The 22895-nt window shown below is 39.3% G+C and overlaps 2 protein-coding genes across 2 annotated transcripts; one reads left to right on the top strand and one right to left on the bottom strand.

Annotated features, from left to right (window-relative positions):
* Positions 1–991: 991 nt before the first annotated feature.
* Positions 992–8637, bottom strand: LOC134642639 (low affinity immunoglobulin gamma Fc region receptor III-like). Its single transcript, XM_063494513.1, has 6 exons — positions 8599–8637; positions 8493–8528; positions 4731–4994; positions 4406–4651; positions 1719–2003; positions 992–1116 (listed from the first exon to the last, which is right to left on the bottom strand). Exons 1-6 carry the CDS (start codon positions 8627–8629, stop codon positions 1034–1036), a joined length of 945 nt encoding a protein of 314 aa, XP_063350583.1. The 5' UTR covers positions 8630–8637; the 3' UTR covers positions 992–1033.
* A 3377-nt stretch (positions 8638–12014) lies between these two features.
* Positions 12015–21142, top strand: LOC134643852 (junctional adhesion molecule B-like). Its single transcript, XM_065472031.1, has 6 exons — positions 12015–12083; positions 13225–13288; positions 15487–15909; positions 16021–18366; positions 18984–19060; positions 20183–21142. The coding sequence occupies exons 2-4, from the start codon at positions 13234–13236 to the stop codon at positions 16161–16163; spliced, it is 621 nt and encodes a 206-aa protein (XP_065328103.1). The 5' UTR covers positions 12015–12083; positions 13225–13233; the 3' UTR covers positions 16164–18366; positions 18984–19060; positions 20183–21142.
* The last annotated feature ends 1753 nt before the right edge of the window (positions 21143–22895 follow it).

The raw sequence follows: 22895 nt of genomic DNA, 5'->3' as shown, positions 1-22895 counted from the left end.
TTTGTTCATCGAAGGGCAAAAATTCAGTCCCCCAGCCAATTTTGAGCCACAAAAAAGCTAGTTTAATTCAACTGAAAAAAGATGACTTATTGTAATATATAAATTTGTAGCAGTTTGTAACAGAAGAAAAGTGCTTCATACATGTGAAACATTTTTCCCTGCAGCTTAATTTAGCCATTTTTTCATTAGGAAATCAAAACACAGCACAGAAGTTGGAAATGTTCAACAGGAACAGCTGTTTAAATACTCACTGAGCGGCATGACCCTGAACTATGTGACTGGCAGCAACAATAAGAGCTGTTCAGAGTGTCCGCTGACTGAGGAAAGGTGCTTCAGTAGTTCCTTTAGTGCTTCATGGCACTCATGGCATTTCCTGACGTAGTCATGATGTTTCAATCTGTTAAAAAATGTTTTCCTTAAACCTGCATTCTTTTTAAAGGCCACTAGGGGGAGACTGCATTGGCTGCAAAATGACTTTTGCTCCTATAGAAGTCTGTCACCTCTGACACAGGTTCTAAGTCTCTGATCATTTCTTTTATTATGTGTTTTGGTTTTTGTTTAACAGGAAAGAGCAAACGACAGGTGCATGTTCTTCATACACTGATGGAGACAAACGAGGATTTATTTATACCCTGAGCCCAGATGTTCAGGACATGAGGAAAAGGTTCGTGGTGCAGAGAAGAGGGACCAAGCAATCCACCCTTGTTTTCTAAAGTGGAATTCTCACCACAGATGGACAGATATTTCTCAAAAACTGGTGCACCCACCATCAGATATAAAAACACCAGTAAAAGTAATCTTTTATAGTCTCACATAGAGTGTTTTTAAATGTTTGTTTGTCTCATTTCTACAATCACTGAGAGCAGTCTTTGGTAATAAACTGTGCCGGTAGATATGAATATGCAGTCAAAAAACTGCACTTTGTTTACCTCCAACATTATACATGACTTTGTGCTGCCATAAAATATCAGATCTATTTAATTTAATATTTATTACTTTTACATGACAACAATATTTCTCTGTTCTGTGCAGTTTAGAAATGATGCTCGATGGTGACCTCCATGACGTCAAAGTCCTCAGTCAGTTTCTGCTCAGGGTGGGGGTGTGGCGCTGTTGCTATGGAGACAAAGAGTGAGAAAAAAGAAGTGAGAAAAAAACAATCAGAATTTAAGGGGACCTATTTCCACATCTGCATTGTTCTTCTAAGGCCCTTCTAAAGTTGCTTTGCATGATTTACACTTCAAAATAATCAACACAGCTTCACCTGTGCTCAATTTGTCTTACTTACACCTGAGAATTAGATTGATAGATCAGATTGTCTTTGTTCTTACAGTATCTCGGATTTCGAGGCTCTCCCAGCATTCCCAGTGTGTTAGCTAGTTTCAGTGTTTCCATGTATGATCCCATGCTTGTTTCTCAGTTTGTTTTCTTTTTACTATATACTATATACTATATACGGACTGCCTACCTGTGCCAAACTGCTTCCCATTTTTAAATAAAGATTAAGATTTTGGATTTTTTTTTAACAGGTCTTCTCTGTCCTGTGTTTGTGTCCCCTCTTCATTAATTGTTCTAACTTTGGCAGTTTCAGGCCTCTAATAGTCTTTATATATGGCAAAGTCCACCACTGTAGCTACATGCATACAGTTATGACAGAAAATAAACAAAAACACAACAGATCCCCTTTAATAGATTGATCATCTGACAGTGAAAGTTACCTGAGGGTCTTTGTCGATATAAAGACACCATTAGGACAGTTGTGATGACATATGGACAGAACACCACCAGGTGGCAGACCACTCTCAAGACAAGTGGTTGGTGAATGGACACAGCTGGTGGAGCTGAATCAGTAGGCAGAGCTGTGGCAGAAGGAGACGCCATGGCAGTGGATTGGATCGGTGTGGTCATTGGGGTTGAGACAGAAAGCAAAGTTGAGGCAGAAGACAGGGTTGATGTAGAGGGTGGGGATAATGTGGAAGGCGGGGCTGTAGTTGTAGGTTTACCTGTAAAGAGAATGGCACTGTTCAGGTGATTCATGGATGAAATCTTAGATGGTAATCTTAGATGGACGCAACTTTCAGATCTCGTCTGAAAAGTGACGCTAACAGAGAAGACTGTTAGCTAAACCAGATGCTAAACCAGAAAGACTATCATGAGAAGATTTTGTCACTACTCAGTGATGAAAATACTTATGAGCCCCTGAAACGAGACCCAGGAAGTGGCTACAGGAAGAGGGTGATAGACTGTCTGAATCAGTTAGAACAAGACAAGGCTATTGACTGGACCTCATACCACAGGCTATACCCAGGGGAGTCTACACCAAGTCTGTATGGTTTACCGAAAATACATAAACAGGGTGCACCTTTAAGACCGATTGTCTGCATGATCAACTCTGTCACCTATAACATCTCCAAGTTTCTGGCTTCGATCCTCAACCCGCTGGTGGGCAGCTCTGAACACCACATCCAGAACACCCTGGATTTTGTTGAGAAGGTGAGAGATGTCATTATGGAGGCAGATGAAACCATGGTCTCGTACGACGTTACATCTCTCTTCACTTGCATCCCAGTCACAGAAGCGTTGGAGATAGTCCGTAAGAGATTACAGGATGACACCAACCTCAGCAACAGGACCATTCTCAGCATCGACCAAGTGTGTTTGCTTTTGTAACCGTGTCTTCATTCCACCTACTTCAAATACAAGGGTCAGTTCTACAGGCAGAAACATGGGTGTGCCATGGGCTCCCCAGTTCCACCCATCGTGGCCAATTTGTACATGGAAGAAGTGGAAAAGAGGGCTTTGCTATCCTACCCTGGAACACCACCAAGCCATTGGTTCAGATATGTGGATGACACCTGGGTGAAAATCAAATCTCAGAATGTACTACATTTCACGGATCACATTAACTCGGTGGACCGACACATCAAATTCACCAGGGAGGTTATGAAAAGTGGCAGGTTAGCCTTCTTAGACTGTGAGATTTCCATCAGTAATGGGGGACATCTAAAAGCTGACGTGTACCGTAATCCTACGCATACGGATCAGTATCTAAGGTTTGACTCTCATCATCCACTGGAGCACAAATTGGGTGTCATCAGGACGCTACAACACAGAGCGAACACCATCCCCACTGACACAGCGGCCAGGGAGGCAGAAGAACAGCACATCAAGAAGGCCCTGAGTAAATGTGGTTATCCCAGCTGGACTTTTGTCAAAGCTGGAAAGGCACCTAAAGAAAGCTCCAGCCGATCCAGGAGAGAAGGACATCCGCAGCCCAAGCGAAAACCTGTAGTGATCCCATATGTGTCAGGAGTATCGGAACAGTTGAGACACATTTTTTCTAAACACCGGGTCCCTGTGGCTTTTAAACCCCAAAACACGCTGTGCCAAAAACTGGTCCACCCCAAGGATCGGGTCCCCCGACACAAACAGAGTAACATAGTGTACGCTGTTAAGTGCCAGGAGGATTGCCAGGATTTATACATCGGGGAAACCAAACAACCTCTGGCGAAGCGGATGGCACAACACAGAAGAGCTACCTCGTCAGGCCAGGACTCTGCAGTCTATTTACACCTACAGGCCAGTGGACACTCTTTCAATGATGAGGATGTACACATCCTGGACAGGGAAGAACGCTGGTTTGAGCATGGAGTCAAGGAGGCCATTTACGTGAAAAGGGAAAGACCATCTCTGAATCGAGGAGGGGGCCTAAGGGTTCATCTTTCGTCATCTTACAATGCTGTGATTGCAGCCATTCCCCAACTCTCTGTGAATGGTACTCATGGTTATTGATCAGTGGTCTTTGATCAGTGGGTTTTGGTCAGTGGTTGTTGATCAATGGTCATGAGAATTTGCATAATTATGATTAAGGACCTGACCTCCCAGCCCATTGTTCTTTCAGTGGGCTGGTTTCAGTCATTATGCAAATGTACTGTTTATAAGATTTGGGGAAACCTGCAGTCAGCTGAGACTGAAGAAGTCACTTGGATGAGTGACGAAACGTTTCTCCCACAAAACGCTACGTCCAGATGAACAGATTCAACTTTTGGAGGTGCCTTTAATCTGCATTCTTTCCAGTGGCCACCAGGGGGCAACTCCTGTGGTAGGAAAAAAAAACCTTTGGATGGTGTAGAGCGCTATGGGAAACTCAGCTTCCTCACTCTGCGACCTCACTAAGCACCTTCCTGATTACTTTATTGGATAGTTTCAGGTTAAACAGAACACATAAGAAGTCTTTAGCCAATTAAAGTCTTTGGTTGGATCCGACCTGCAGGTTTGAAAACACAGAAGTGGTGATAGCTAAAAAGCTTGAGGTCTCATATGGGACTTAACTGACTAATGGGTGACCTCATGCTATCTATGTCCATCTATGGATGAAATAAATGTTGATCATACTGAAAATTACCTGTGACAGTGATCCAGCTGGGTGGAGACTCCCCATGATGACTGATGTGACATTTGTAGAGGCCTTCATCAGACATGGAAACATCAGGAATGGTCATGTGACCTGTCGAATCAGTCCTGATGATGGAGCCATCTTTATAGAAAACAGCTGGGAGGTTTGAAGGTGTGGACTTTGATTTACAGAACAGCGTGATGCTGTCTCCCTCCATCACAGGAAGCACAGGACTCTGCAGGATCACTGGGCCACCTCAACACAGACACAAACTACAGCATTTCATCCACTGACACACAGCTTCACCAACACTAACTATACACAATGTTCTTACCAGTCACAGTGATGTTGACGGTGTTACTGGTTATTCCTTCTCCGCACTCACACCAGTAAACACCACTGTCCCTTCTGAAGATGTAGGTGATGGTACAAGAAGAACCGACTTGTTTTCCCCACCCATCTCCACACCGACTCCCCTGTCGTTTGGGCGTGTTCCTCCTCACAGTCCATCCAGCAGGGCTGTCCTCAGCCTCACAGCTCAGAGACAAACGGTCACCTTCAAACAACTGAGAGCTGCTTGGGCTCACAGTCAGACGAGCTGTGGGGAAGATATGGATTATGTACATTTACAAAACCCTGAGGCAGCCATCAGATTGTCTCTGAGAATTACAGTGAAACAATTAATGCACACAGAACCATCCGCAAACACCAACATTTAAGTATGGAAGGTGGTTTTTAAGGGCAGTAGTTGTTTGGGATCACTCCCATTTATCCAGGTTTATCTAGGGTATGGTTAAACTCCACCACATTTATTCAGGATTGGATTACATTAGTTTACATTAGGTTAGATTGGAATTTCTTATCTCCCCTGGGAAAAGTCTTGGAATCTCATCATATGAGATAACACACATACAAACGCTCATTCACAATTTCATCTGTTACTACTCAGTCATTTAATTGATAAAAGCACTTAAGATATTTTGTGCCTATTTAACTAATAATTTGGGTAACCTGTAGCTTTTCCTGAGGACATCAGTTTATAATCTTCATTAAGGATACCCCTCAGTCTCTTCAAATATCTCCTGGAGGAAGTATGCCAATTATCTTTGAATTTGAGATCTGAACTTGTCAGAATGATTACCAAAACATGTGTAAAGCTATAATGAATAATAGGTTTGTCATAGAGTAGTGCAGCCCTTAGTTTCACAGTTGAAACCTGAGGACACTGTGGGGCATTTTATAGTCTTTGTGGCTCGGGTGACTGCAGTTAATTGCAGCAGCTTCATAGTGCAGAGTGTTTGTTGCTAAAGGTTAAAAAAAAATCCACACCAAATGGAATGTCAGTGAAGTGGAATCCTTCAGAACGGAGAAATGAAACTGCCAAATGCTGCAGTTCCTTTAATGTTCACCTGAGACTGGCTCCAAAAGTGGGTCAGTCCCATGTTAAAATGTTCAACTTTAAAGCAGAAATAAACACGTTAACAGCCTGCTACAAAAAATGTCTGGGTTTTTTGGGTAGTTTCCCTTGTTCTCATAACTCTGTCTTTTATAAATTCTTTTATTTAACTAATCTGCTTGGATTTTGTTGAGGATTGGCCAGGTGTGGCACGTTAGACTGATAGTTGGATGGTGATATCGGCTGCTATAGATGCCAACGTCTGTACGGCTTTAATCAAAGTTAATCAAAGTCACTCAACTGAACCTCTGAAGCATGATTGAGCTGCTGGCTCTCATTGAAGCATTTAAATTATGTTATCGAGCCTCCTGTGTGGTGCAGAGCATTGTTTTTCAGTTTTAATAACTGAAGTTGTAGTATTTGTATTGGTATATTACTTAGTATTAATTAAAACATAAGTGTCTTTGCAGTGTATCCAGTTTGTGAATGCAGGTTTCTAACCAAGCATGCTAGCATTCATTTACCACTGAATTGTCAAGTCTAAATATGTTCACTTTTTATTTGGAATGGAAAATTTGATACATTTGAGGTTTCAAGAGTCAAGAAACCAATCAGAGACGTCACACTTTCTATACAGTTTGTGGTGATGGTGAGCAGCAGGTTAGGTCAAGATTCAAGGCACAGAGCACACCATACACAGGATGTTTTCTGAGATGAGAGATGCCCAGTTTACTTATCTAAATGCTTCAAAATCAGGAAACAGTGTCTGTCATCAAGCTGAACAGGATGTTGTGGGTAAGTGAGCAACAGCTGTTGCAGAAGGTGCAATCGTGGTCACCTTTCTTTCTGCAGGTCGAAAAAGGTTATGTGAATTCTCTTTTCTGGTGTTTGATGGTTTGTTGTTATGGAGTCAGTCTGCCAGTCCGTTTATGAAGACATTGTTAAGAAGGCTCTGAAATGCTGGAAAAAAATAAAATGAGGCAGAATTTCAGAGCCCTCTTAACTAGAAAATATTCATAGTATAAAAGGTAAAATGTTGCAGAGCTTTAGTTATTTTACTACTGAATGACCCACGTTCACATCTAATGTGGCCTTTTTTTGTCAAGGCTAATCACTGCTGATGAAAGCTGGGTCTCCAACCACAACCCACCGACCAAACAGTAGCTGTAAGGGATTCCCATATGCTTGTTTGCCATTCACCTAGGGACCATTTTTGATCCGAGGACACCACAAGGGTTATGTTTGCAGTCGAAGTCCGAAGCTGACAAGTGTGACTCTTTTGTTCAACATTCACAAGGTTGTGTATTATAAACTCGTATCCCAGGGTCATATCATCAGTGAGGAGCTAACCAAACTGAAATGTGGTGACTGTTATCTTGTGCATGCATTTAAGAGGGTTTCTTGGCCACAGCAAAGCATTCAATGCACACCACTGCCCCCCCAGCAGCTCAGCCTCAAAATGAAATTCAAATGAACGTGGAGACAGTACTTTTATGTGTAAATACAAAACTTCAGTATCAACACCACTGGATTTCACAGGAAACAATCATGAAGGGGCCAATTTTCCATTAGGTATTTTTATTATTACGTTGGACAAAATTGCTGAAGCTTTTTTAAATCCATCCTTTTAGCTGGATATCATCTAATGATTTGAGAAATCTGTCTCTAATTACATCTTTTCTTTGCTCAGCTCAACAACCCTTCATCAGACTCACTACAAAACTGTCGGGGTATTTTGTGGACGTGAGCAAGTTCCATTTTGAGTTTGAGGTTATTTGGACAAAAGGTTCCTCTGTTACCGCTGCTTCCTCCACGACAGCTGCTGCCTGCTGTGTATACATGAAGTGTTATACAAACACACACACAGGCATGTATGTTTGGCTACCTTTGTGAGGACATTTACTCTTATTAATGCTTTGCCAAACCTGTTACCCCTAAAACCAAGTCTTAACCCCTTAAATAGGCCTTTGAAAGGGTGTGAGGAGAAAAAATCCTTCGTCACTTTGAATTCCTAAAATGTAAACTAGTTTGTACAAAGACAACTGGACATGACTGCATTTAGGCTTCTTTGTCTTTGGTTTCCTGTGAATCAGTCACTTCACCATATAGTATGGATGAGCAGTAAACCATGATTTAAAAAAAGACATAATCATGCATGCACATTCAGCGAGCATATATCCTTCTAGCCTTACGCTTTTTAACCATTAATTAATGATTGGTTGTATCTGTGAATTTTAGTTATCAAAACAAGAGTCATACTCACAGAGAGCATATAAACCAAGAGTACCTTGTCAAAGCAAATTTTATGCATTTGATTACATCTTTGTTATGAAGCCTTCATTTTTAAAAAATCCAGATTTAGATGCATATCTATATTTATGTCTCTAGATCACTTTCCACTGAAACTGCCACCAGAAATTAGCTTTTATTTATTTATTTTTATTGTATTAACCTTAATACTTAAACTTTTAGCTTATCTCTGTACCTTTTTCTGTCTCAGCTCAGTTAGTTATGAGCTACATGGAAATAATTCACGGGAAAACTACGGAGGCCTGTGAAATTATGTGTTCTGGTAAGTGAAAGCACATCTTAAAACATTAAGAGGAATGCCACTGTTTGTTTTTTGTACACCATGTTGTATTTAAACATGTAATTGTACAAAGTGTGGTTTCCTGGTAGAATAAAACAAAGTGAACTAACCTTGGTTTGTTGAGCCACACAGCAGGGAGATCAACCCTAAATAGAATAACACTCGGTTTGTTTAAGTTTCACATTAATCTGACGAAAAAATATGTGGTGTACTTACACAGCAGCCACAGGACAGATGTACCCTTCATTCTTTCACTTGGTCATATTTGACTGAGACTTAATAACGACACTTCACTCAGTTTACAGTAAAATGAAACTCGCGTCCCCTCCCTTTGTGGTTTTCTTTTGTCTGAATACAACGAAAGACCCTTTTCCATTCCATAGAAGCAGAGAAATTACGTATTAAGAGATTGGATTGGACCACAACCTTAAGTTAACCATCAGCTCTCTCATGGTTTGTGTGTTTTGCTGTTTTCAGTCACTGATTTATATTTTTCAGTATTGGCCTCTGTTTGGGGTTTTTTGAATGGCAGTCAGTAATAAAGACAAGGTGGGAGATTTGGCTCAGACAATAGTAAAGATCCAAAGCACAGAAAGTATGACAGCTGTAACTGTAAAACAGTGTCTCATGGGCCCCGGCTGGTTAAGGATGTTTTCTGTTTTTGTATTCTCTTCACTTGCTGTTTCTGAAAGTGTTGGGCAGGTCCTATCCAGCCCCACCCTCTGGATGCTCGATGTTACTCATCGAGCATCCAGTATTTAAGGAACAGCTCGAGCAAGTGACAGCTAAATGAAGCTTCATAAAGTCTTTCACCCAATTTGTTTGCAAAAGAGTTTATTCCTCAGGCTTCATGTGCACACAGACCTCCCTAGCCACCTGCTGGTCAAAAACTGCCAAACACACAGACTTATCACTGTTCATTTTAAGTGCAGTCTTACATGTTGTGTTGTTTTTTTGTTTTGTTTTGGGGTTGTTGTTGTTTTGTTTTTTTAACTATGGACGTAAAGTTTGTCAATAAAGATTGACTGATTTATTGATCAGTAAAATTACAGATATTTGATTTTCAGATATCATTAAATAAAGCTGTTGTAAAACGAATCATAAATGATCAGACAAAAAAAAAATAGGGCAGAAGCACTGGGACATCAATGACACAAAAGGTAGTATATACTATATTCAAAAGGAAAGCAAGACAACCAATGGAACACCAACAGAAAATGTTAACAGAGAATAGAACAAAAAGCAGCCAATATCCAAAGAGGATCAAAAGTACTGGCAGCAATATCTAGGGACCTGTAGCCCCTAAAGCACCAACACCTATAGCTATATAATAATGATAATAATAATAATAATAATAATAATAATAATAATAATAATAATAATGTATTTTCAGTAATAGGATCAAATTTGGAGACTGTATTCTAAAGACTCCAGTCGTTTGTTTTTATTGTTGTGCTTTTTGTTAAGGACAATTAAAGACACTAAAATGTCATTTAGTCCATAGTGCTTTTATTATTATTTTATTATGATCATATTAGTTGACATTATCCCAAAAATCAGCTAACATGAGAAAAGTATAACAACACATTGTTGAAAAACATGACACTCAAAATTCCTTTTTTTAATTAGTATTCGTGTGAGCCTTTTAGTGATATCAGCAGTGATGCTGACACATTTGGGGAGAACTGTCTTTTCCTGAATCTGGACACAGACACACACAGCAGGGAAAAGCAGAGAGAGGGGGAGGTAGACGTCTGACCTTTTAACTTGTCAAATGTTTTAAATACTGAGTTTCAGCAAACACTGAAGGTGCAATTATTTCTATTTCATATCACTTTATATCTTTTTTTTATCTCAAAAACAAATGTCTCTTACACTGTATATAATGATGCATTATCTATTAAAGAGATAAATATTGTTCTTTTAATATATTGGCACAACTACATTTGTCTGAAAATGAAAGCTTACTTATATGATATGGGTAAAAAGAAAAATGCCAAGATGTAAAAAATGTAATAAAATAAGTAGAGTAATATATTAAATATTATTTTATTGGGGGAGAAAATCTGGCCTGTCAGTCATAACTGTCTTAATTCATATAGAATATATATCAGAGCAAAAAACAGGCTGACGTTTGCTAAAAGGGTCAAACTGGGCAGAAATGATACAAACACATAAAATCCTTATAAAATATGATGTAACACTATAGACCAGGGGTGAGCAACTCCAAGCCTTGAGGGCCAGTGTCCTGAACTACAAGACATGTTGTGGAGGTAATTTAGCCATTTGAAACGGCTGTGTTGGATCAAGGACACGTCTAAAACCTGCAGGACTGAAAATTCCTGCAGTTGCCCACCCCTGCTATAGACCAACTTACCTCATAATATATAATGCATGATGCAACAAACACAGCAGTATTATTAATCCAAAATACTAACATTTATTTTCATTCTGCTGCTGATACTTACATACTTTAAGTTTCTGAATATATAACTTTTTACTACCTTATATAGTTTTTACTTGAAGAACTTGAGTAGTTTCTCCCACACTGAAAACACTTTAATGATAACATTATTTTAACATTAGCTAAAAAGATTGATTCCTTTTCTTCACACACACTGCTGAGTTTGTCCTGTCTGATCATCACAGGTGGAAGGCCTTTGTCTCATCAGCTCTCCCACAGAAATTATCACAGATGATCTGCAGCAGTGAGTTTCTCAGTCTGTCCTGACTCTGGACACTTGCATTTCTCAAGCATGTAAATCAAATGTGTGATAAGCTGCAGGATTAAAACACAAGTTATTTTATAAATACATGTTATACTTTTATTTTACAATCACAGACAAAGAAAACAAGAGAAGGGAAATGTGCAGCACAGACAGAAAGGTGACAGGCTCAGAGGGCATACACTACTACAAAAAGAGCACAAAGAGTATTTCCTGTTTGTGCAAGTATTTGTGTTATTAGGGGTACTAAATGAAATGAGGGCTAAGTTTAAAGTGGTTAAGTTACTATACTGGCCAAACGCCCCTGTGAATAAATTACCATTCTTTTAACTTAACGAGTGAACTGTCTGCTCGTTTCTCCTTAAAACAAACGTACGTTTGACTTGACACCACCAAACAAAACCTGCTTAGGCAGCACAATAAACAAACTCACATTAACATTAGTGTAATCGATCCTGATGTTTGTATGGGACTGTAAAAGTGATATTCAGTTGAGTGTCATGGTCCTCCTGTCCTCCACGGCTTTCTGTCAAGGTTTAGGCAGCATTCACAACCTGTCTACATTTTTCAGATTAAAGCAAAGGACCTTGTATGACAAGCGGTTCATTACTCGAAGCTTTTCAACACAGTCATCTTTGGTGACATCTGGCAAAAAAATATGAAGAGCAGCTTGAATCTACAACTTGTAATATATTGCTACATTATGACTGTACAGAAGAGGATTGGGGGCACTGGAAAAAAAAAGTGGGCAAGTCTTTTTTTTTTTTTTTCTTTTCCAGAATTGTGAGCTTTTTTCCTCACTGACTTTAATCTCAGCGTTCTGAAAAAAAGAAAAACCATAAGACGCGCCCACTTTTTTTTTCTTTCTAGTGGCACTAATCCTCTTCCGTAGTTAGCCCCTGCGATCGCACATTTCCTTTTGGATGTCCCGGTACCGGTGCTTATTTCAGCTTCAAACGGGCACTTGTAGACAAGGTAATTTGGAAGGCTGGATGATTTTATTCATTTACATACAAGTTGAACGCTACAAAAACAGGTCTGTACCCCAAAACAAGTTTTCAAGTTTAAGGCGTTAGATAAACTTTTAAGTTAACTTTTTCATTACAGTGTGGTCGCTGAATGACGCGGCACTTTTTAGTTTAATGCTACATTTTCACATTTAAACAGCATAAAACACATAAATGGACCCATGGCGGGCATTGTCTGTCCCGCAGAATATTTTTTGCTAATAAGTGTCTGTTCGCCTTTCTTATCGAACTGTCAATTCTGGGTTTTAACCAAACCGCTAGCTAGTACCGCTGTTGTGCCAAAAAGCGATCGCCTGCTAAGAACCGATTTCCAATGTTTCCGTGTGTTTTTCCGTGTGTTTGTAATATCTTTACGTATGTTGGTAAATAGAGTTCGGTGAACAGGGTTTACAAAGAGGTTAAATATAAAATTTTAAAATTACAATTTTTTCAAGTATCTTTATAACTCTGTGTTATTGTACTTACATTATAACCGATCCGGTCCTTTTTGTCCACTTAAAATATGTTTAAAGAACTATTGTAAAATTTGTTGCAATTTCTGCTGTCCTCTTGGCCAGCTTAGTCTTACAAAAGACATTTTTAATGTCAACGGGATTTTTTTAACTGCATAAATAAAGGATATATAAAAGTCACTGCCAAAAACTGATTGCAGCTTCTACCTTGTTAGAGGAATGTTGTTGCGGGCTCAAGATGACTTGATATCATTCATGAGGGATATATTTGACATATGTTTCACATATTATAAACCAACAAGTTATCTTTTTGGCAAATCCGGTAAATCAGTACTTAAGCTTAGTAACTTAATTACTTCTGCTTGCAATACATATTATTATTTTTGTGATATTTACGTTTAAGCACTTGGTAAAATATTGCAAAACCTTCCACGTGTGGAACATTATTTTTTTATAGCTTTATTTGCAACTTTCTGACATGAAAAAGCATGGTGGAATATCTTGCTGAACAAAATATGTAATTTTAACAAACTTATATTTCTCATAGAGAATTATATTTTATACAGTGATGCAAAAAACCAAAAATGCCCATTGGCTGAACAACGGGAGTGTTAATCTTTGTTCTTGTCATTTCAGTTTGTGAAAATGGCTGTTAAGCACAATCTGATAATCCCGATTCTGGTGGTGTCTGTGTTGGCAGGTGAGCATCATGGTGAGTTTGTTCTGTAAATCATTGTAAAACCGCTCACACCCTGTCAGATCTGGACCCAGTTATTTAATAAATACTACAGACACATATCAATGTGTCTCCAGGAGTTTAAATTAGTGCAGGACAGTATTAAAATCCTCTACATTCAATCTTTTAGCCAATCTTCTGATGAATTAACACTCAAATATAGAGGCAATAAGTGTCATCTGGAAAACGGATTGCTTGTTAAATCAGTTTCTGCTTCAGCTCACTCTTTACCAGAACATTCTGCTATATCACAGCTGATGCTGCACCAATCTACCTATCTGTCCCACACTTCACTTTTCCATTATTCTTAATAACATGCGGATATACCCGATGCAGCTCTCACATCCTGCTTGCTGCTAGATATCTCAATTTCCTTCACAGGTATATCTGGACTGACATTGGTAGGTCTCTGATTCATACAATCTCAGCTGGTGAACACATACTCTTTTAACACTAGAACACCAGGACCCCTCCTGCAATAACAACAGTAATGGTAACAGTGTCATTTCTTGAAGCAGTAAAGTTGTTAATTTTCAACCAAAAAAGTAAGATTTGACAGATCAAGTATTTAAGAGTAATTTAATTAAGATTATTTTTGAAGGGTTGTATTATTATTTTAAATAATAACTTAGGTAATGTCAGCACAGATTCTGAAGTTAAAGTACACATTAGAATAAACTAACAGACAGGGTAAAACGGGTAAAGGGTAAAACAAATAACACAAAATCTAAGACATTAGAATTACACATTTGTATTAGTTTCCCTAAAAAAAGACGCTGTGAAGCAGATTGCCTACAATTTAAAATTGACCTCACAGCCGGCTACAAAAATGTAAGAATATTTTAAATCATTATTATGAAATTAGAACGTTCAAAGTTTTTCATCTTTCCCCAGTCACAAAATCTGCTGCCTGTCATCCAACATCAACACTGCTCTGCCTCTGCAACGTCACCTCCTAAACTGTCTTGCTGAGGCCTGAAACATGTTTTGCTGTTCAGTTGTGGATTTGCCCCCTTTATTTTCTCAGATTAGTTCTCCCCACTCTACTCTCTGCTCAGTTCAGCTACATTTCCCCTGCTACTCAGAAAAGCCAAAAACTTTTCTGTTTGCTTCTCCACACGCTTGGTAATGTAATCCCCCGATTTGCTCGGGCTCAAAATCCTATCATCAGCCTGGCAGTACTGTAATTCCCGGACTACAGAGCGCACCTGATTAAAAGCCGCATGCTCTAATTTTAGAAAGAAAATCTATTTTGTACTTGTACAGGCCGCACCGGATTTTAAGCCGTATGCGTTTCAATCGTAATATGAGATATTTACACAGAAATATTACACGTGAGGATTTTTAACGTTTAATTTAATCCATAAGGTAACATATACTTAATGGTAAAATACAAAAATACGCCTGTAACACAGCTACCTTTAAGTATACGTACGTATGGGTAACACACAAATTACGTTGCTTATGGTTTTTTTACGGAACAGTGCACAAACAACATTACAACGTCTCTTAACAACCGGTAAAAATATATACAGTATATATACTACTTATCAATTTTATTGGTCTACTGTTACCAGGCAAAATGTTTTTGGCCGCATGAAAAAAAAAATGCATTAGCTGCACGTCAGTATAAGCCACAGTGTGGGGAAAAAAGTAGCGGCTTATGACCCGAAAACTACGGTAGTTACTAATTTTTTTTATCTACCTATAGTCCCATTTATTTTATTTTTTCAATCATATTTAGCTAGCTTTGGCTCATGCTATAGCAGCCTGCATGTAAAATGTGTGTAAACAATCATGTTGCTGGCCTATCGAGTGTCACACAATAGTGGTTTTAAATTCATTTCTATAGGGTCAAAATGACGTCCTCGCTGGTTCTAGGTAAAAGTGGTCATAATATTTTTTTTTCCCTTTCGATCCTACACACCCCAAAATTCAGTATTTGATGAATGACCCCATTTTAGGAAAAATTGTGCAATATAAGATCATGGGGTTTTAATTTAAAAAGTTACATGATTTTTAAAAAGCCAATGGGTCAAAGTGACCCAGTTGGCATTTCTAGTGTTAAAAGGATATGCTTTTATCTCTCTTTGCTATTTATCAAGTGTGTTTGTTGTACGTTTGGCATTATTCAAAGTATTGAAACCGTTGTCCTTTGAAAGCTGTGACAGGTTCCAGCACAACCAACGACCCTGAAATGGATAAGCTGAAGGTGGGGGATGATTCTGCTCCTTCAGTACAGGAAAATGTCGCAGCTAAACCTGGAGAGACTGTTATTCTCCCTTGCAGAAATCCTAAAAATATTCCAGTCAAGGTTTTAGAGTGGCACAGAGCTAACAGTAGTCAATATGTGCTCAGCTATCGCGATGAACAACTTGATCCAGAGGACCAAGATCCATCTTTTATCAACCGGGTGGATGTGAAGGACAGAAATATGACGCATGGAGATTTGTCTTTGATTATGAAGAATGTAACGACTAATGACACAGGAATATACGAGTGCAGAGCCGTTCAGAGTGGAGCAAGCCGCATGAAGAGAGAAATTCTTGTCGTCAGCATTGTCAACCTGAAAGTCGCTCACTCTGGTGAGTTTATAAAGATAAATAAGATAAATTTTTGTTATAAAGATGTTGCAGATGGCACTTTTCTATAAGATGATGTCTAACAAAAGTCCAATCATACACCTATGTCTGCAGGCCAAAAACCTGGCGAGAGGATCGATGGACTGAAAGTGGCCCTGTATGTTGGAGGAGGGGTGATTATTGCTATTGCAGTTGCAGTAACGGCTGGAATTTGTATCTATAAAAGACATTCTTGTAATTCTCAAGGGGTAATATAGAAAAGTACACAATTTTTTAACAAAGGAAATGAATTCTGCTCTTCAGTCATGACCTATCTGAACCTGGGATGGGAGGAAACGAGGATGGATGTGTTGGACTGAAGACCGAATACTGGCACCGTGTGTCTGTTTGCATTGCTCTCAGCCTTCAAAGAAAGGATGACTTGATAAAAATCTACCAGTGCTGAGGTTACAGGACTCGTTTGTGTGCAGCTTCAAAAGATTAGAATTTCTAACACATAACTAAATTCAAATTTAAGAAACAAAAGTGACAGTGCCCGTTTTTTAACTAATTTTCCCCAGAGGTCTGATGGTCCCTCTCTGAAGCCAGACTATTTACAACAGTTCCCAGAAAACAGAGTAATGAGTTAAACTCAGTTATCCAGATTTATTTGGTGGGAATTGTGCTCACTATCTTGATCTTTAAGAGCACAGGTAACGGACTCCAGTCCTCGAGGGTCGGTGTCCAGAAACTTTTCCATGTGTCCCTGCTGCAGCACAAGAGGCTCAAGAGTTGGCAGTTCGTCTTGTAATCGGAAGGTTGCCGGTTCGAGCCCCAGCTCTGACAGTCTCGATCGTTGTGTCCTTGGGCAAGGCACTTCACCGTTGCCTAATGGTGGTGGTCAGAGGGCCCGGTGGCAACAGTGTCCAGCAGCCTCGCCTCTGTCAGCGCGCCCCAGGGCAGCTGTGGCTACAATGTAGCTTGCCATCACCAGTGTGTGAATGTGTGTGTGAATGGGTGGATGACTGAATGTAGTGTAAAGCGCTTTGGGGTCCATAGGGACTAAGTAAAGCGCTATACATTAGCAAGACTCTATAGAACCTGACTGCATGCTGAGGTGGCATTTCAGCCATTTGATTCATGTTACAGGAGCTCAAGAGTGAACGAACATGGTGCCGTAAATGTAAAAATAAATGCAGTCAAGTCTTGCTAATGACCTACAAAATTTATTCAGGTGTTTTGCAGCAGGGACACATGGAAAAGTTTCAGGACACCGACCCTTGAGGACTGGAGTTTGGCACCCCTGTTTTAGAAGCAGATGGAGGAGACAAGAAGGCACATTCTGAAGTGATGAGAAAAGAAACTGTGGATGAGATGCAGTGACAAAGACAGCAGTGAGTGGTTTCACTTCACTAAGAATAATTTCTTCAACTTCCCTCAACATCCTTTGATAATCAAAATATAATTAAAATGTTGTCACTGTTTCACTTTGTACTGTGCATAATGGCAATTGGTCCCTTTCCCACCTATGTCTTCAACCAATCAGCACACAAGCTTGTTCCTTCTGAGTCGGTTAAATTGTGACGGTGCTCAGCTGAGAGTTATGTAAACAGACACCAAAGCAAGAGCAAAAATCCCAAAAAAGGAAGTAAAATGAAATGTTTTTTGTGACTTTAAAAGCTGACTTTTGAAAGAAAAACTGTCCCTTCCAATAACGCTAATTGATATCAAGTTGAATTACCTGCTTTTCCATGTTGACATCTTTCTTTCCTTCGTGGAGCTTTGTCACTTTTTGCTCTTCTGAAGTTTTTCAAGAAATTGCTTTCTAATGAAGAAAGTCATTAGTGTTTGAACCTTCCATAAGGTACTCTGTGGAATTCAATACGCCAATGGCAGAGTCCTACTAGAGGATATTGCAGACATTTTTACTCTCATTTTTATTTTTATTTTTTTATGAAAATGAAGTTGTTAATTTTGTCATTTTGTTCATTGTCACACATATGGGCAGCAATGGAAAACATTTTACTCAGAAGAGATGGCTGTTGAAAACGGCACGCGCTTTTTATTTTTCTCTTTTTTTTGTAAACCTGGCTGTAATATGACAAACACTAGCAGGAAAAAGTACAAAATCAACAAAAGCAAGAAAAGGATTCATTAAGAGAGATGAAGGCTTTGCTGGCTGATGACACTCCAGAAGAAATTTAGCTGGATTGCAGACAAAAAAATCATCAAGTAGATGTAAAAATGCCACGTCGACTCAACTTCATGGTCATTTTGGAGAAAAGTTTGGAGATGCAACAGGACTACACATGTTTGAAGCTCCTCATCAAAAATTACCTGACGTCCTGAAGTGTGACTGAATGGATCTTGTCCTTGACTACAGACCAGCGTACTCAATCAGTGTGAGGCTAGAAGTGTCACTAGCAGCCTCACAACTGAAGACACCGTCATAAATAGCAGTCTGGAGTGATCTACTGAAAGGTAAATACTGTTTAACTGAAAAGTCACACTGGCACGCTAATCTGAAGACAGTTAAGCAGTTAACATTAGTTTCTCTTAAAGCAGAGGTTTCAAATTTAAACTCCTTAAGAAGAAAACCACCTCAAGACACGTGTGTAGTTCATTGACAGGCTTTAATCTAACAGTTTTCTCTTGTACATGTACAGATCACAAACTGTCAACAAAAAGGTGCTTATTCAGCAAACAGCTTAATCAGTAATGCTTCCTGATTACACAAAGGCAGCCATACAGCCAACCCACAACAGTATGTTTCACAAGCCTGAAAATGAGTCTTTTAGTTCTTGCACAGATTTCCACGCATCTCAAAGTGAAAGCTTCACAGGCCTGAACCATCAATTCAATGACTTAATTCGTTTAGCTGTACCACGCATTCCTCCTGCTGCTAAAACCATCTGGAAAACATACAACTTCAAATAAACTTTGCTATGATGAAAGCTGACTTCACAGCCATATTTTGCTGCAGTTCCATTCATCTTCATTACTTCAGTGATGTTCTTTATATCTCCATCACTCACTGCTGCAGGTAGCCAGGCCAAAACTGTTTCTCAAAGTTTTCTGTTTGTGATTTTGTGTTTTAGATCGTCATATGGAGTTTTGGAATGAGCCATCAATATGGAGCTTCCCTGTCTTTCCCAGCCTTATAGATACATCCAAGGTGAGTGACCTGTTGGCAGCATGCTGCTTAGTTTGTTTGCCTTGAGTTTTTTTTTTTTTTAGGGAACTAGACAACCAGACAGCCAGCCCAGAAACACTACTTACTTGAACAAATTATTACTATTTTATTAATGTACAAGGCCAGTAAATTGTGGTTTCTCAGATTTATGATGTAACCCGTCACTAGTTGGGGCTTTGACAGGAAATTCTGGACAAATGTAAAACCGATGACAGCCGTGCCAACCAGTGAAATTTTGAAGGACTGTGACAGTAACAAATAATAAGAAAATAAGTGGTTGTAAACTCACATTAAGCCACCTGATATCTCACAGGTGTGAAATGTGAGGGGGGGGGAAGAAAACAATCCAACCATACATTTCAGGAATATTTAAAATTAAATTTTACCATTGAAGAAATTCACTACACCTTTTGGACACAGATTACTTTAAGAATAGTATTTAACCTCCTCCGTTACACAGACTGATTATATTTTAATGTTTTCAGTGTTTTTGTACTTTTTTTCCTCTCCTGCTTAAACAGCTAGAAAATTATTCACCAGCAATATTCCTTACATGAGTACATTAACTGTCTCTCCTTGTTAAAGACGTTGATGAAAAATCCTGTCACCAAGGGGTGACTGCTCAGACCGCAACAAATGATTTTTGGTCTTCTAGAAGTCTATGACCTCCGACCTTTGTAAATATTTTCTAATGAGTTCATGAGCTCAGTCATTCGCTTTGTGTTATACTTAATACTAAAAGGAGGATTATCCAGGAAATACCTGCATATATGTTTTATGTGACAAAAAGCACAAAAATAAAGCACCGAAATGTGCGCTGCTTTTCGGTCTGGTTACTACCGTTTATGTCAGAACCGATACCGGTACCCATCCCTAGTAATGATCCTGTGTGATGTTGGAAAATACAGATTTGTTCAGTTTGGTCAGTCCTTAAAAAGCTGAAAGTCACAAACTGTAATCATCTTGGAGCTCTGATGAGGCAGGAATGGATCTCCATGAATCAGGATTTGGCCCAGACACTGATGTCCATCATGCCACATAATTGATAATAATCCATTTTATCATGTTTTGGGGGGGTTTTTTTGTTTGTTTGTTTTCCCACAGGAAAGAGGAAATGAGGGGTGCATGTCCTTCATGCACTGATGGAAATATATACGAGGCTAAGGAGAAACCTGAACATCTCCAAAAGTTGAATCTGTTCATCTGGACGTAGCGTTTTGTGGGAGAAACGTTTCGTCACTCATCCAAGTGACTTCTTCAGTCTCAGCTGACTGCAGGTTTCCCCAAACCTTATAAACAGTACATTTGCATAATGACTGAAACCAGCCCACTGAAGGAACAATGGGCTGTGAGGTCAGTTCCTTAATCATAATTATGCAAATTCCCATGACCATTGATCAACAATCACTGATCAAAGCCCACTGATCAATGGCCATGAGTACCATTCACAGAGATTTGGGGAATGGCTGCAATCACAGCATTGTAGGATGGCAAAAGATGTACCCTTAGGCCCCCTCCTCGATTCAGAGATGGTCTTTCCCTTTTCACGTAAATGGCCTCCTTGACTCCGCGCTCAAACCAGCGTTCCTCCCTGTCCAGGATTTGTACATCCTCATCATTGAAAGAGTGTCCACTGGCCTGTAGGTGTAAATAGACTGCAGAGTCCTGGCCTGACGAGGTAGCTCTTCTGTGTTGTGCCATCCGCTTCGCTAGAGGTTGTTTGGTTTCCCCGATGTATAAATCCTGGCAATCCTCCTGGCACTTAACAGCGTACACTATGTTACTCTGTTTGTGTCGGGGGACCCGATCCTTGGGGTGGACCAGTTTTTGGCGCAGCGTATTTTGGGGTTTAAAAGCCACAGAGACCCGGTGTTTAGAAAAAATGCGTCTCAAAATGCGTCTCAACTGCTCCGATATTATTTGCATAATTATGATTAAGGAACTGACCTCACAGCCCATTGTTCCTTCAGTGGGCTGGTTTCAGTCATTATGCAAATGTACTGTTTATAAGATTGGGGAAACCTGCAGTCAGCTGAGACTGAAGAAGTCACTTGGATGAGTGACGAAACGTTTCTCCCACAAAACGCTACGTCCAGATGAACAGATTCAACTTTTGGAGATTTACTTTCCTGGATGATTGAGAATGCATCAAGACGAAGAAACCTGAACACTTTCACCAGATGTTCAGGACATGAAGAAAGGGTGGCTGCTGCACAGAACCAGGATCGGGCAACCCACGCTTGTTTTCTGAAGAGGATTTCTACCCAAAGTTGGACAGATTTTCTCAAAGAAAATGCTCCTGTGTCTCCACCAATGGATAAAAATATTTTATTTTAAGTCTGTAAAATATTCTGTTTACCATTATAATGATGTGTATGTGTAGTCTTAAATCTTCTTTGATAATAGGCTTTCTAACAAAACTGGCTGATTTTAATGCTGTTAACTGTGTAGTTAAGTGATCATGCTCATTTAATCAAATTAAAACCTACTGATTTACTGATTTTTCATAGTCAAACTAGTATCTAGTTGTAGTAGTATGTTATAAGCAAAATGTATTTTAAGTATCACCATTACTCTTATAATCTCATACAATGTTGTGAATCAATGTTTGTTTCATTTGTACAGTCACTAGCAGCAGTCTTTAAGCAATTAGTTAGCAACTTGCAGTTATCTATAGCAAGAGCTGGCAAGAGATATTATGTAAAAATGCATATTAACAGGGAGAAACAAAAAAAATCTGAGCTGTTAGACTCAACATTTAATATGGCGTCATGCACGCACTCATACATTACTTTTATTTCTGTAGAAATAAATAATAAATTAACCTTAAAAAAATAATTCTTTGTTTACCTCAAACATTCGGGCGATCATACTTTATGATCGCCGAGATTTTGATGAAGTGATAAATGGATAACACTCTGATGTTCTGAACCGAGACTAACAAGGTCCAATCAAGCCCACTAGACTGCTTTTCAAATTCTGAAGACTGCAGAGAATTGATTGTTCTCTATAAATTGTGAACCCATGTGACCACAGACTTACTCGTTTCAGTTTTTCTGTAATTTAACCTTTTTTTCTTGAGACCTCACAGGCTTTTTAAGGCATGCTTATTAAATATAAATCAACAGTATTTAATTATTATGGAATAATTTAATGGCCTGGCTCACTTGAGATCAAACTGAATTGTATATGGTTCATGGACTTGAACATCTCTGGAGTGAAATAGTACCTATGCAAACCACAGCTTATGATACAAATTCAGGTCAGTTTATGTATGTAGTGTACTTTCATGGTAATGAAATGGGGGGGAAAATGTGGGTGAACATCCCGGAACAACAAACTATAGAAGAGAAAAGGCAGACGTTGATGGGATACTGACGTGCTTTATCAGAAAAAGTCCATCTATTTTCCTTCAACGTTTTAAATTCAGGGTTGCTGCAGTGTTGGGGGTGTTGGAGCCTATCCTACGTGTTACAGAGTCCACCCTGGACTTTCACACTTACACCCAGATCACTCAAGCATGTCTGGACTGGAACTGGAAGCTCATACACAGGGAGAACATACAAGCTCCACACAGAAAGACCTCAGCCAACTGGAGGTTCAAGCTCAAGAGCTTGAAAAGATAAAAAAGATGCTAGCAATATCCCGTTAGCACTGCCTGAGTTTTTAATTCAACTAACCACTCTATCACTGGGCTGACCATGGTGGTAGGTCCTAGATTTCAATCTCCCTGCTGGCTGGCGTCTTTCTAGAAACTTATGTTCTCCTTGTGCTTGTATGTACTTCAGCTTCTTCCCACAGTCCAAAGACATGCATA

Source organism: Pelmatolapia mariae, linkage group LG15 (assembly GCF_036321145.2).
Source record: "Pelmatolapia mariae isolate MD_Pm_ZW linkage group LG15, Pm_UMD_F_2, whole genome shotgun sequence".
In the NCBI taxonomy this organism is placed as follows: domain Eukaryota; kingdom Metazoa; phylum Chordata; class Actinopteri; order Cichliformes; family Cichlidae; genus Pelmatolapia; species Pelmatolapia mariae.
This window is presented reverse-complemented; position numbering and strand designations above follow the sequence as displayed.

Coding starts and splice junctions, on each gene's coding strand:
- LOC134642639 (XM_063494513.1), bottom strand. CDS start 8,629: ATGAAGGGTACATCTGTCCTGTGGCTGCTGT. Junction 2,004..4,405: donor CAGCTGGATCACTGTCACAG/GTAATTTTCAGT, acceptor TTCTCTTTACAG/GTAAACCTACAACTACAGCC. Junction 1,117..1,718: donor ATATCGACAAAGACCCTCAG/GTAACTTTCACT, acceptor TTGTCTCCATAG/CAACAGCGCCACACCCCCAC.
- LOC134643852 (XM_065472031.1), top strand. CDS start 13,234: ATGGCTGTTAAGCACAATCTGATAATCCCGATTCTGGTGGTGTCTGTG. Junction 13,289..15,486: donor GGTGGTGTCTGTGTTGGCAG/GTGAGCATCATG, acceptor GTCCTTTGAAAG/CTGTGACAGGTTCCAGCACA. Junction 15,910..16,020: donor CCTGAAAGTCGCTCACTCTG/GTGAGTTTATAA, acceptor CTATGTCTGCAG/GCCAAAAACCTGGCGAGAGG.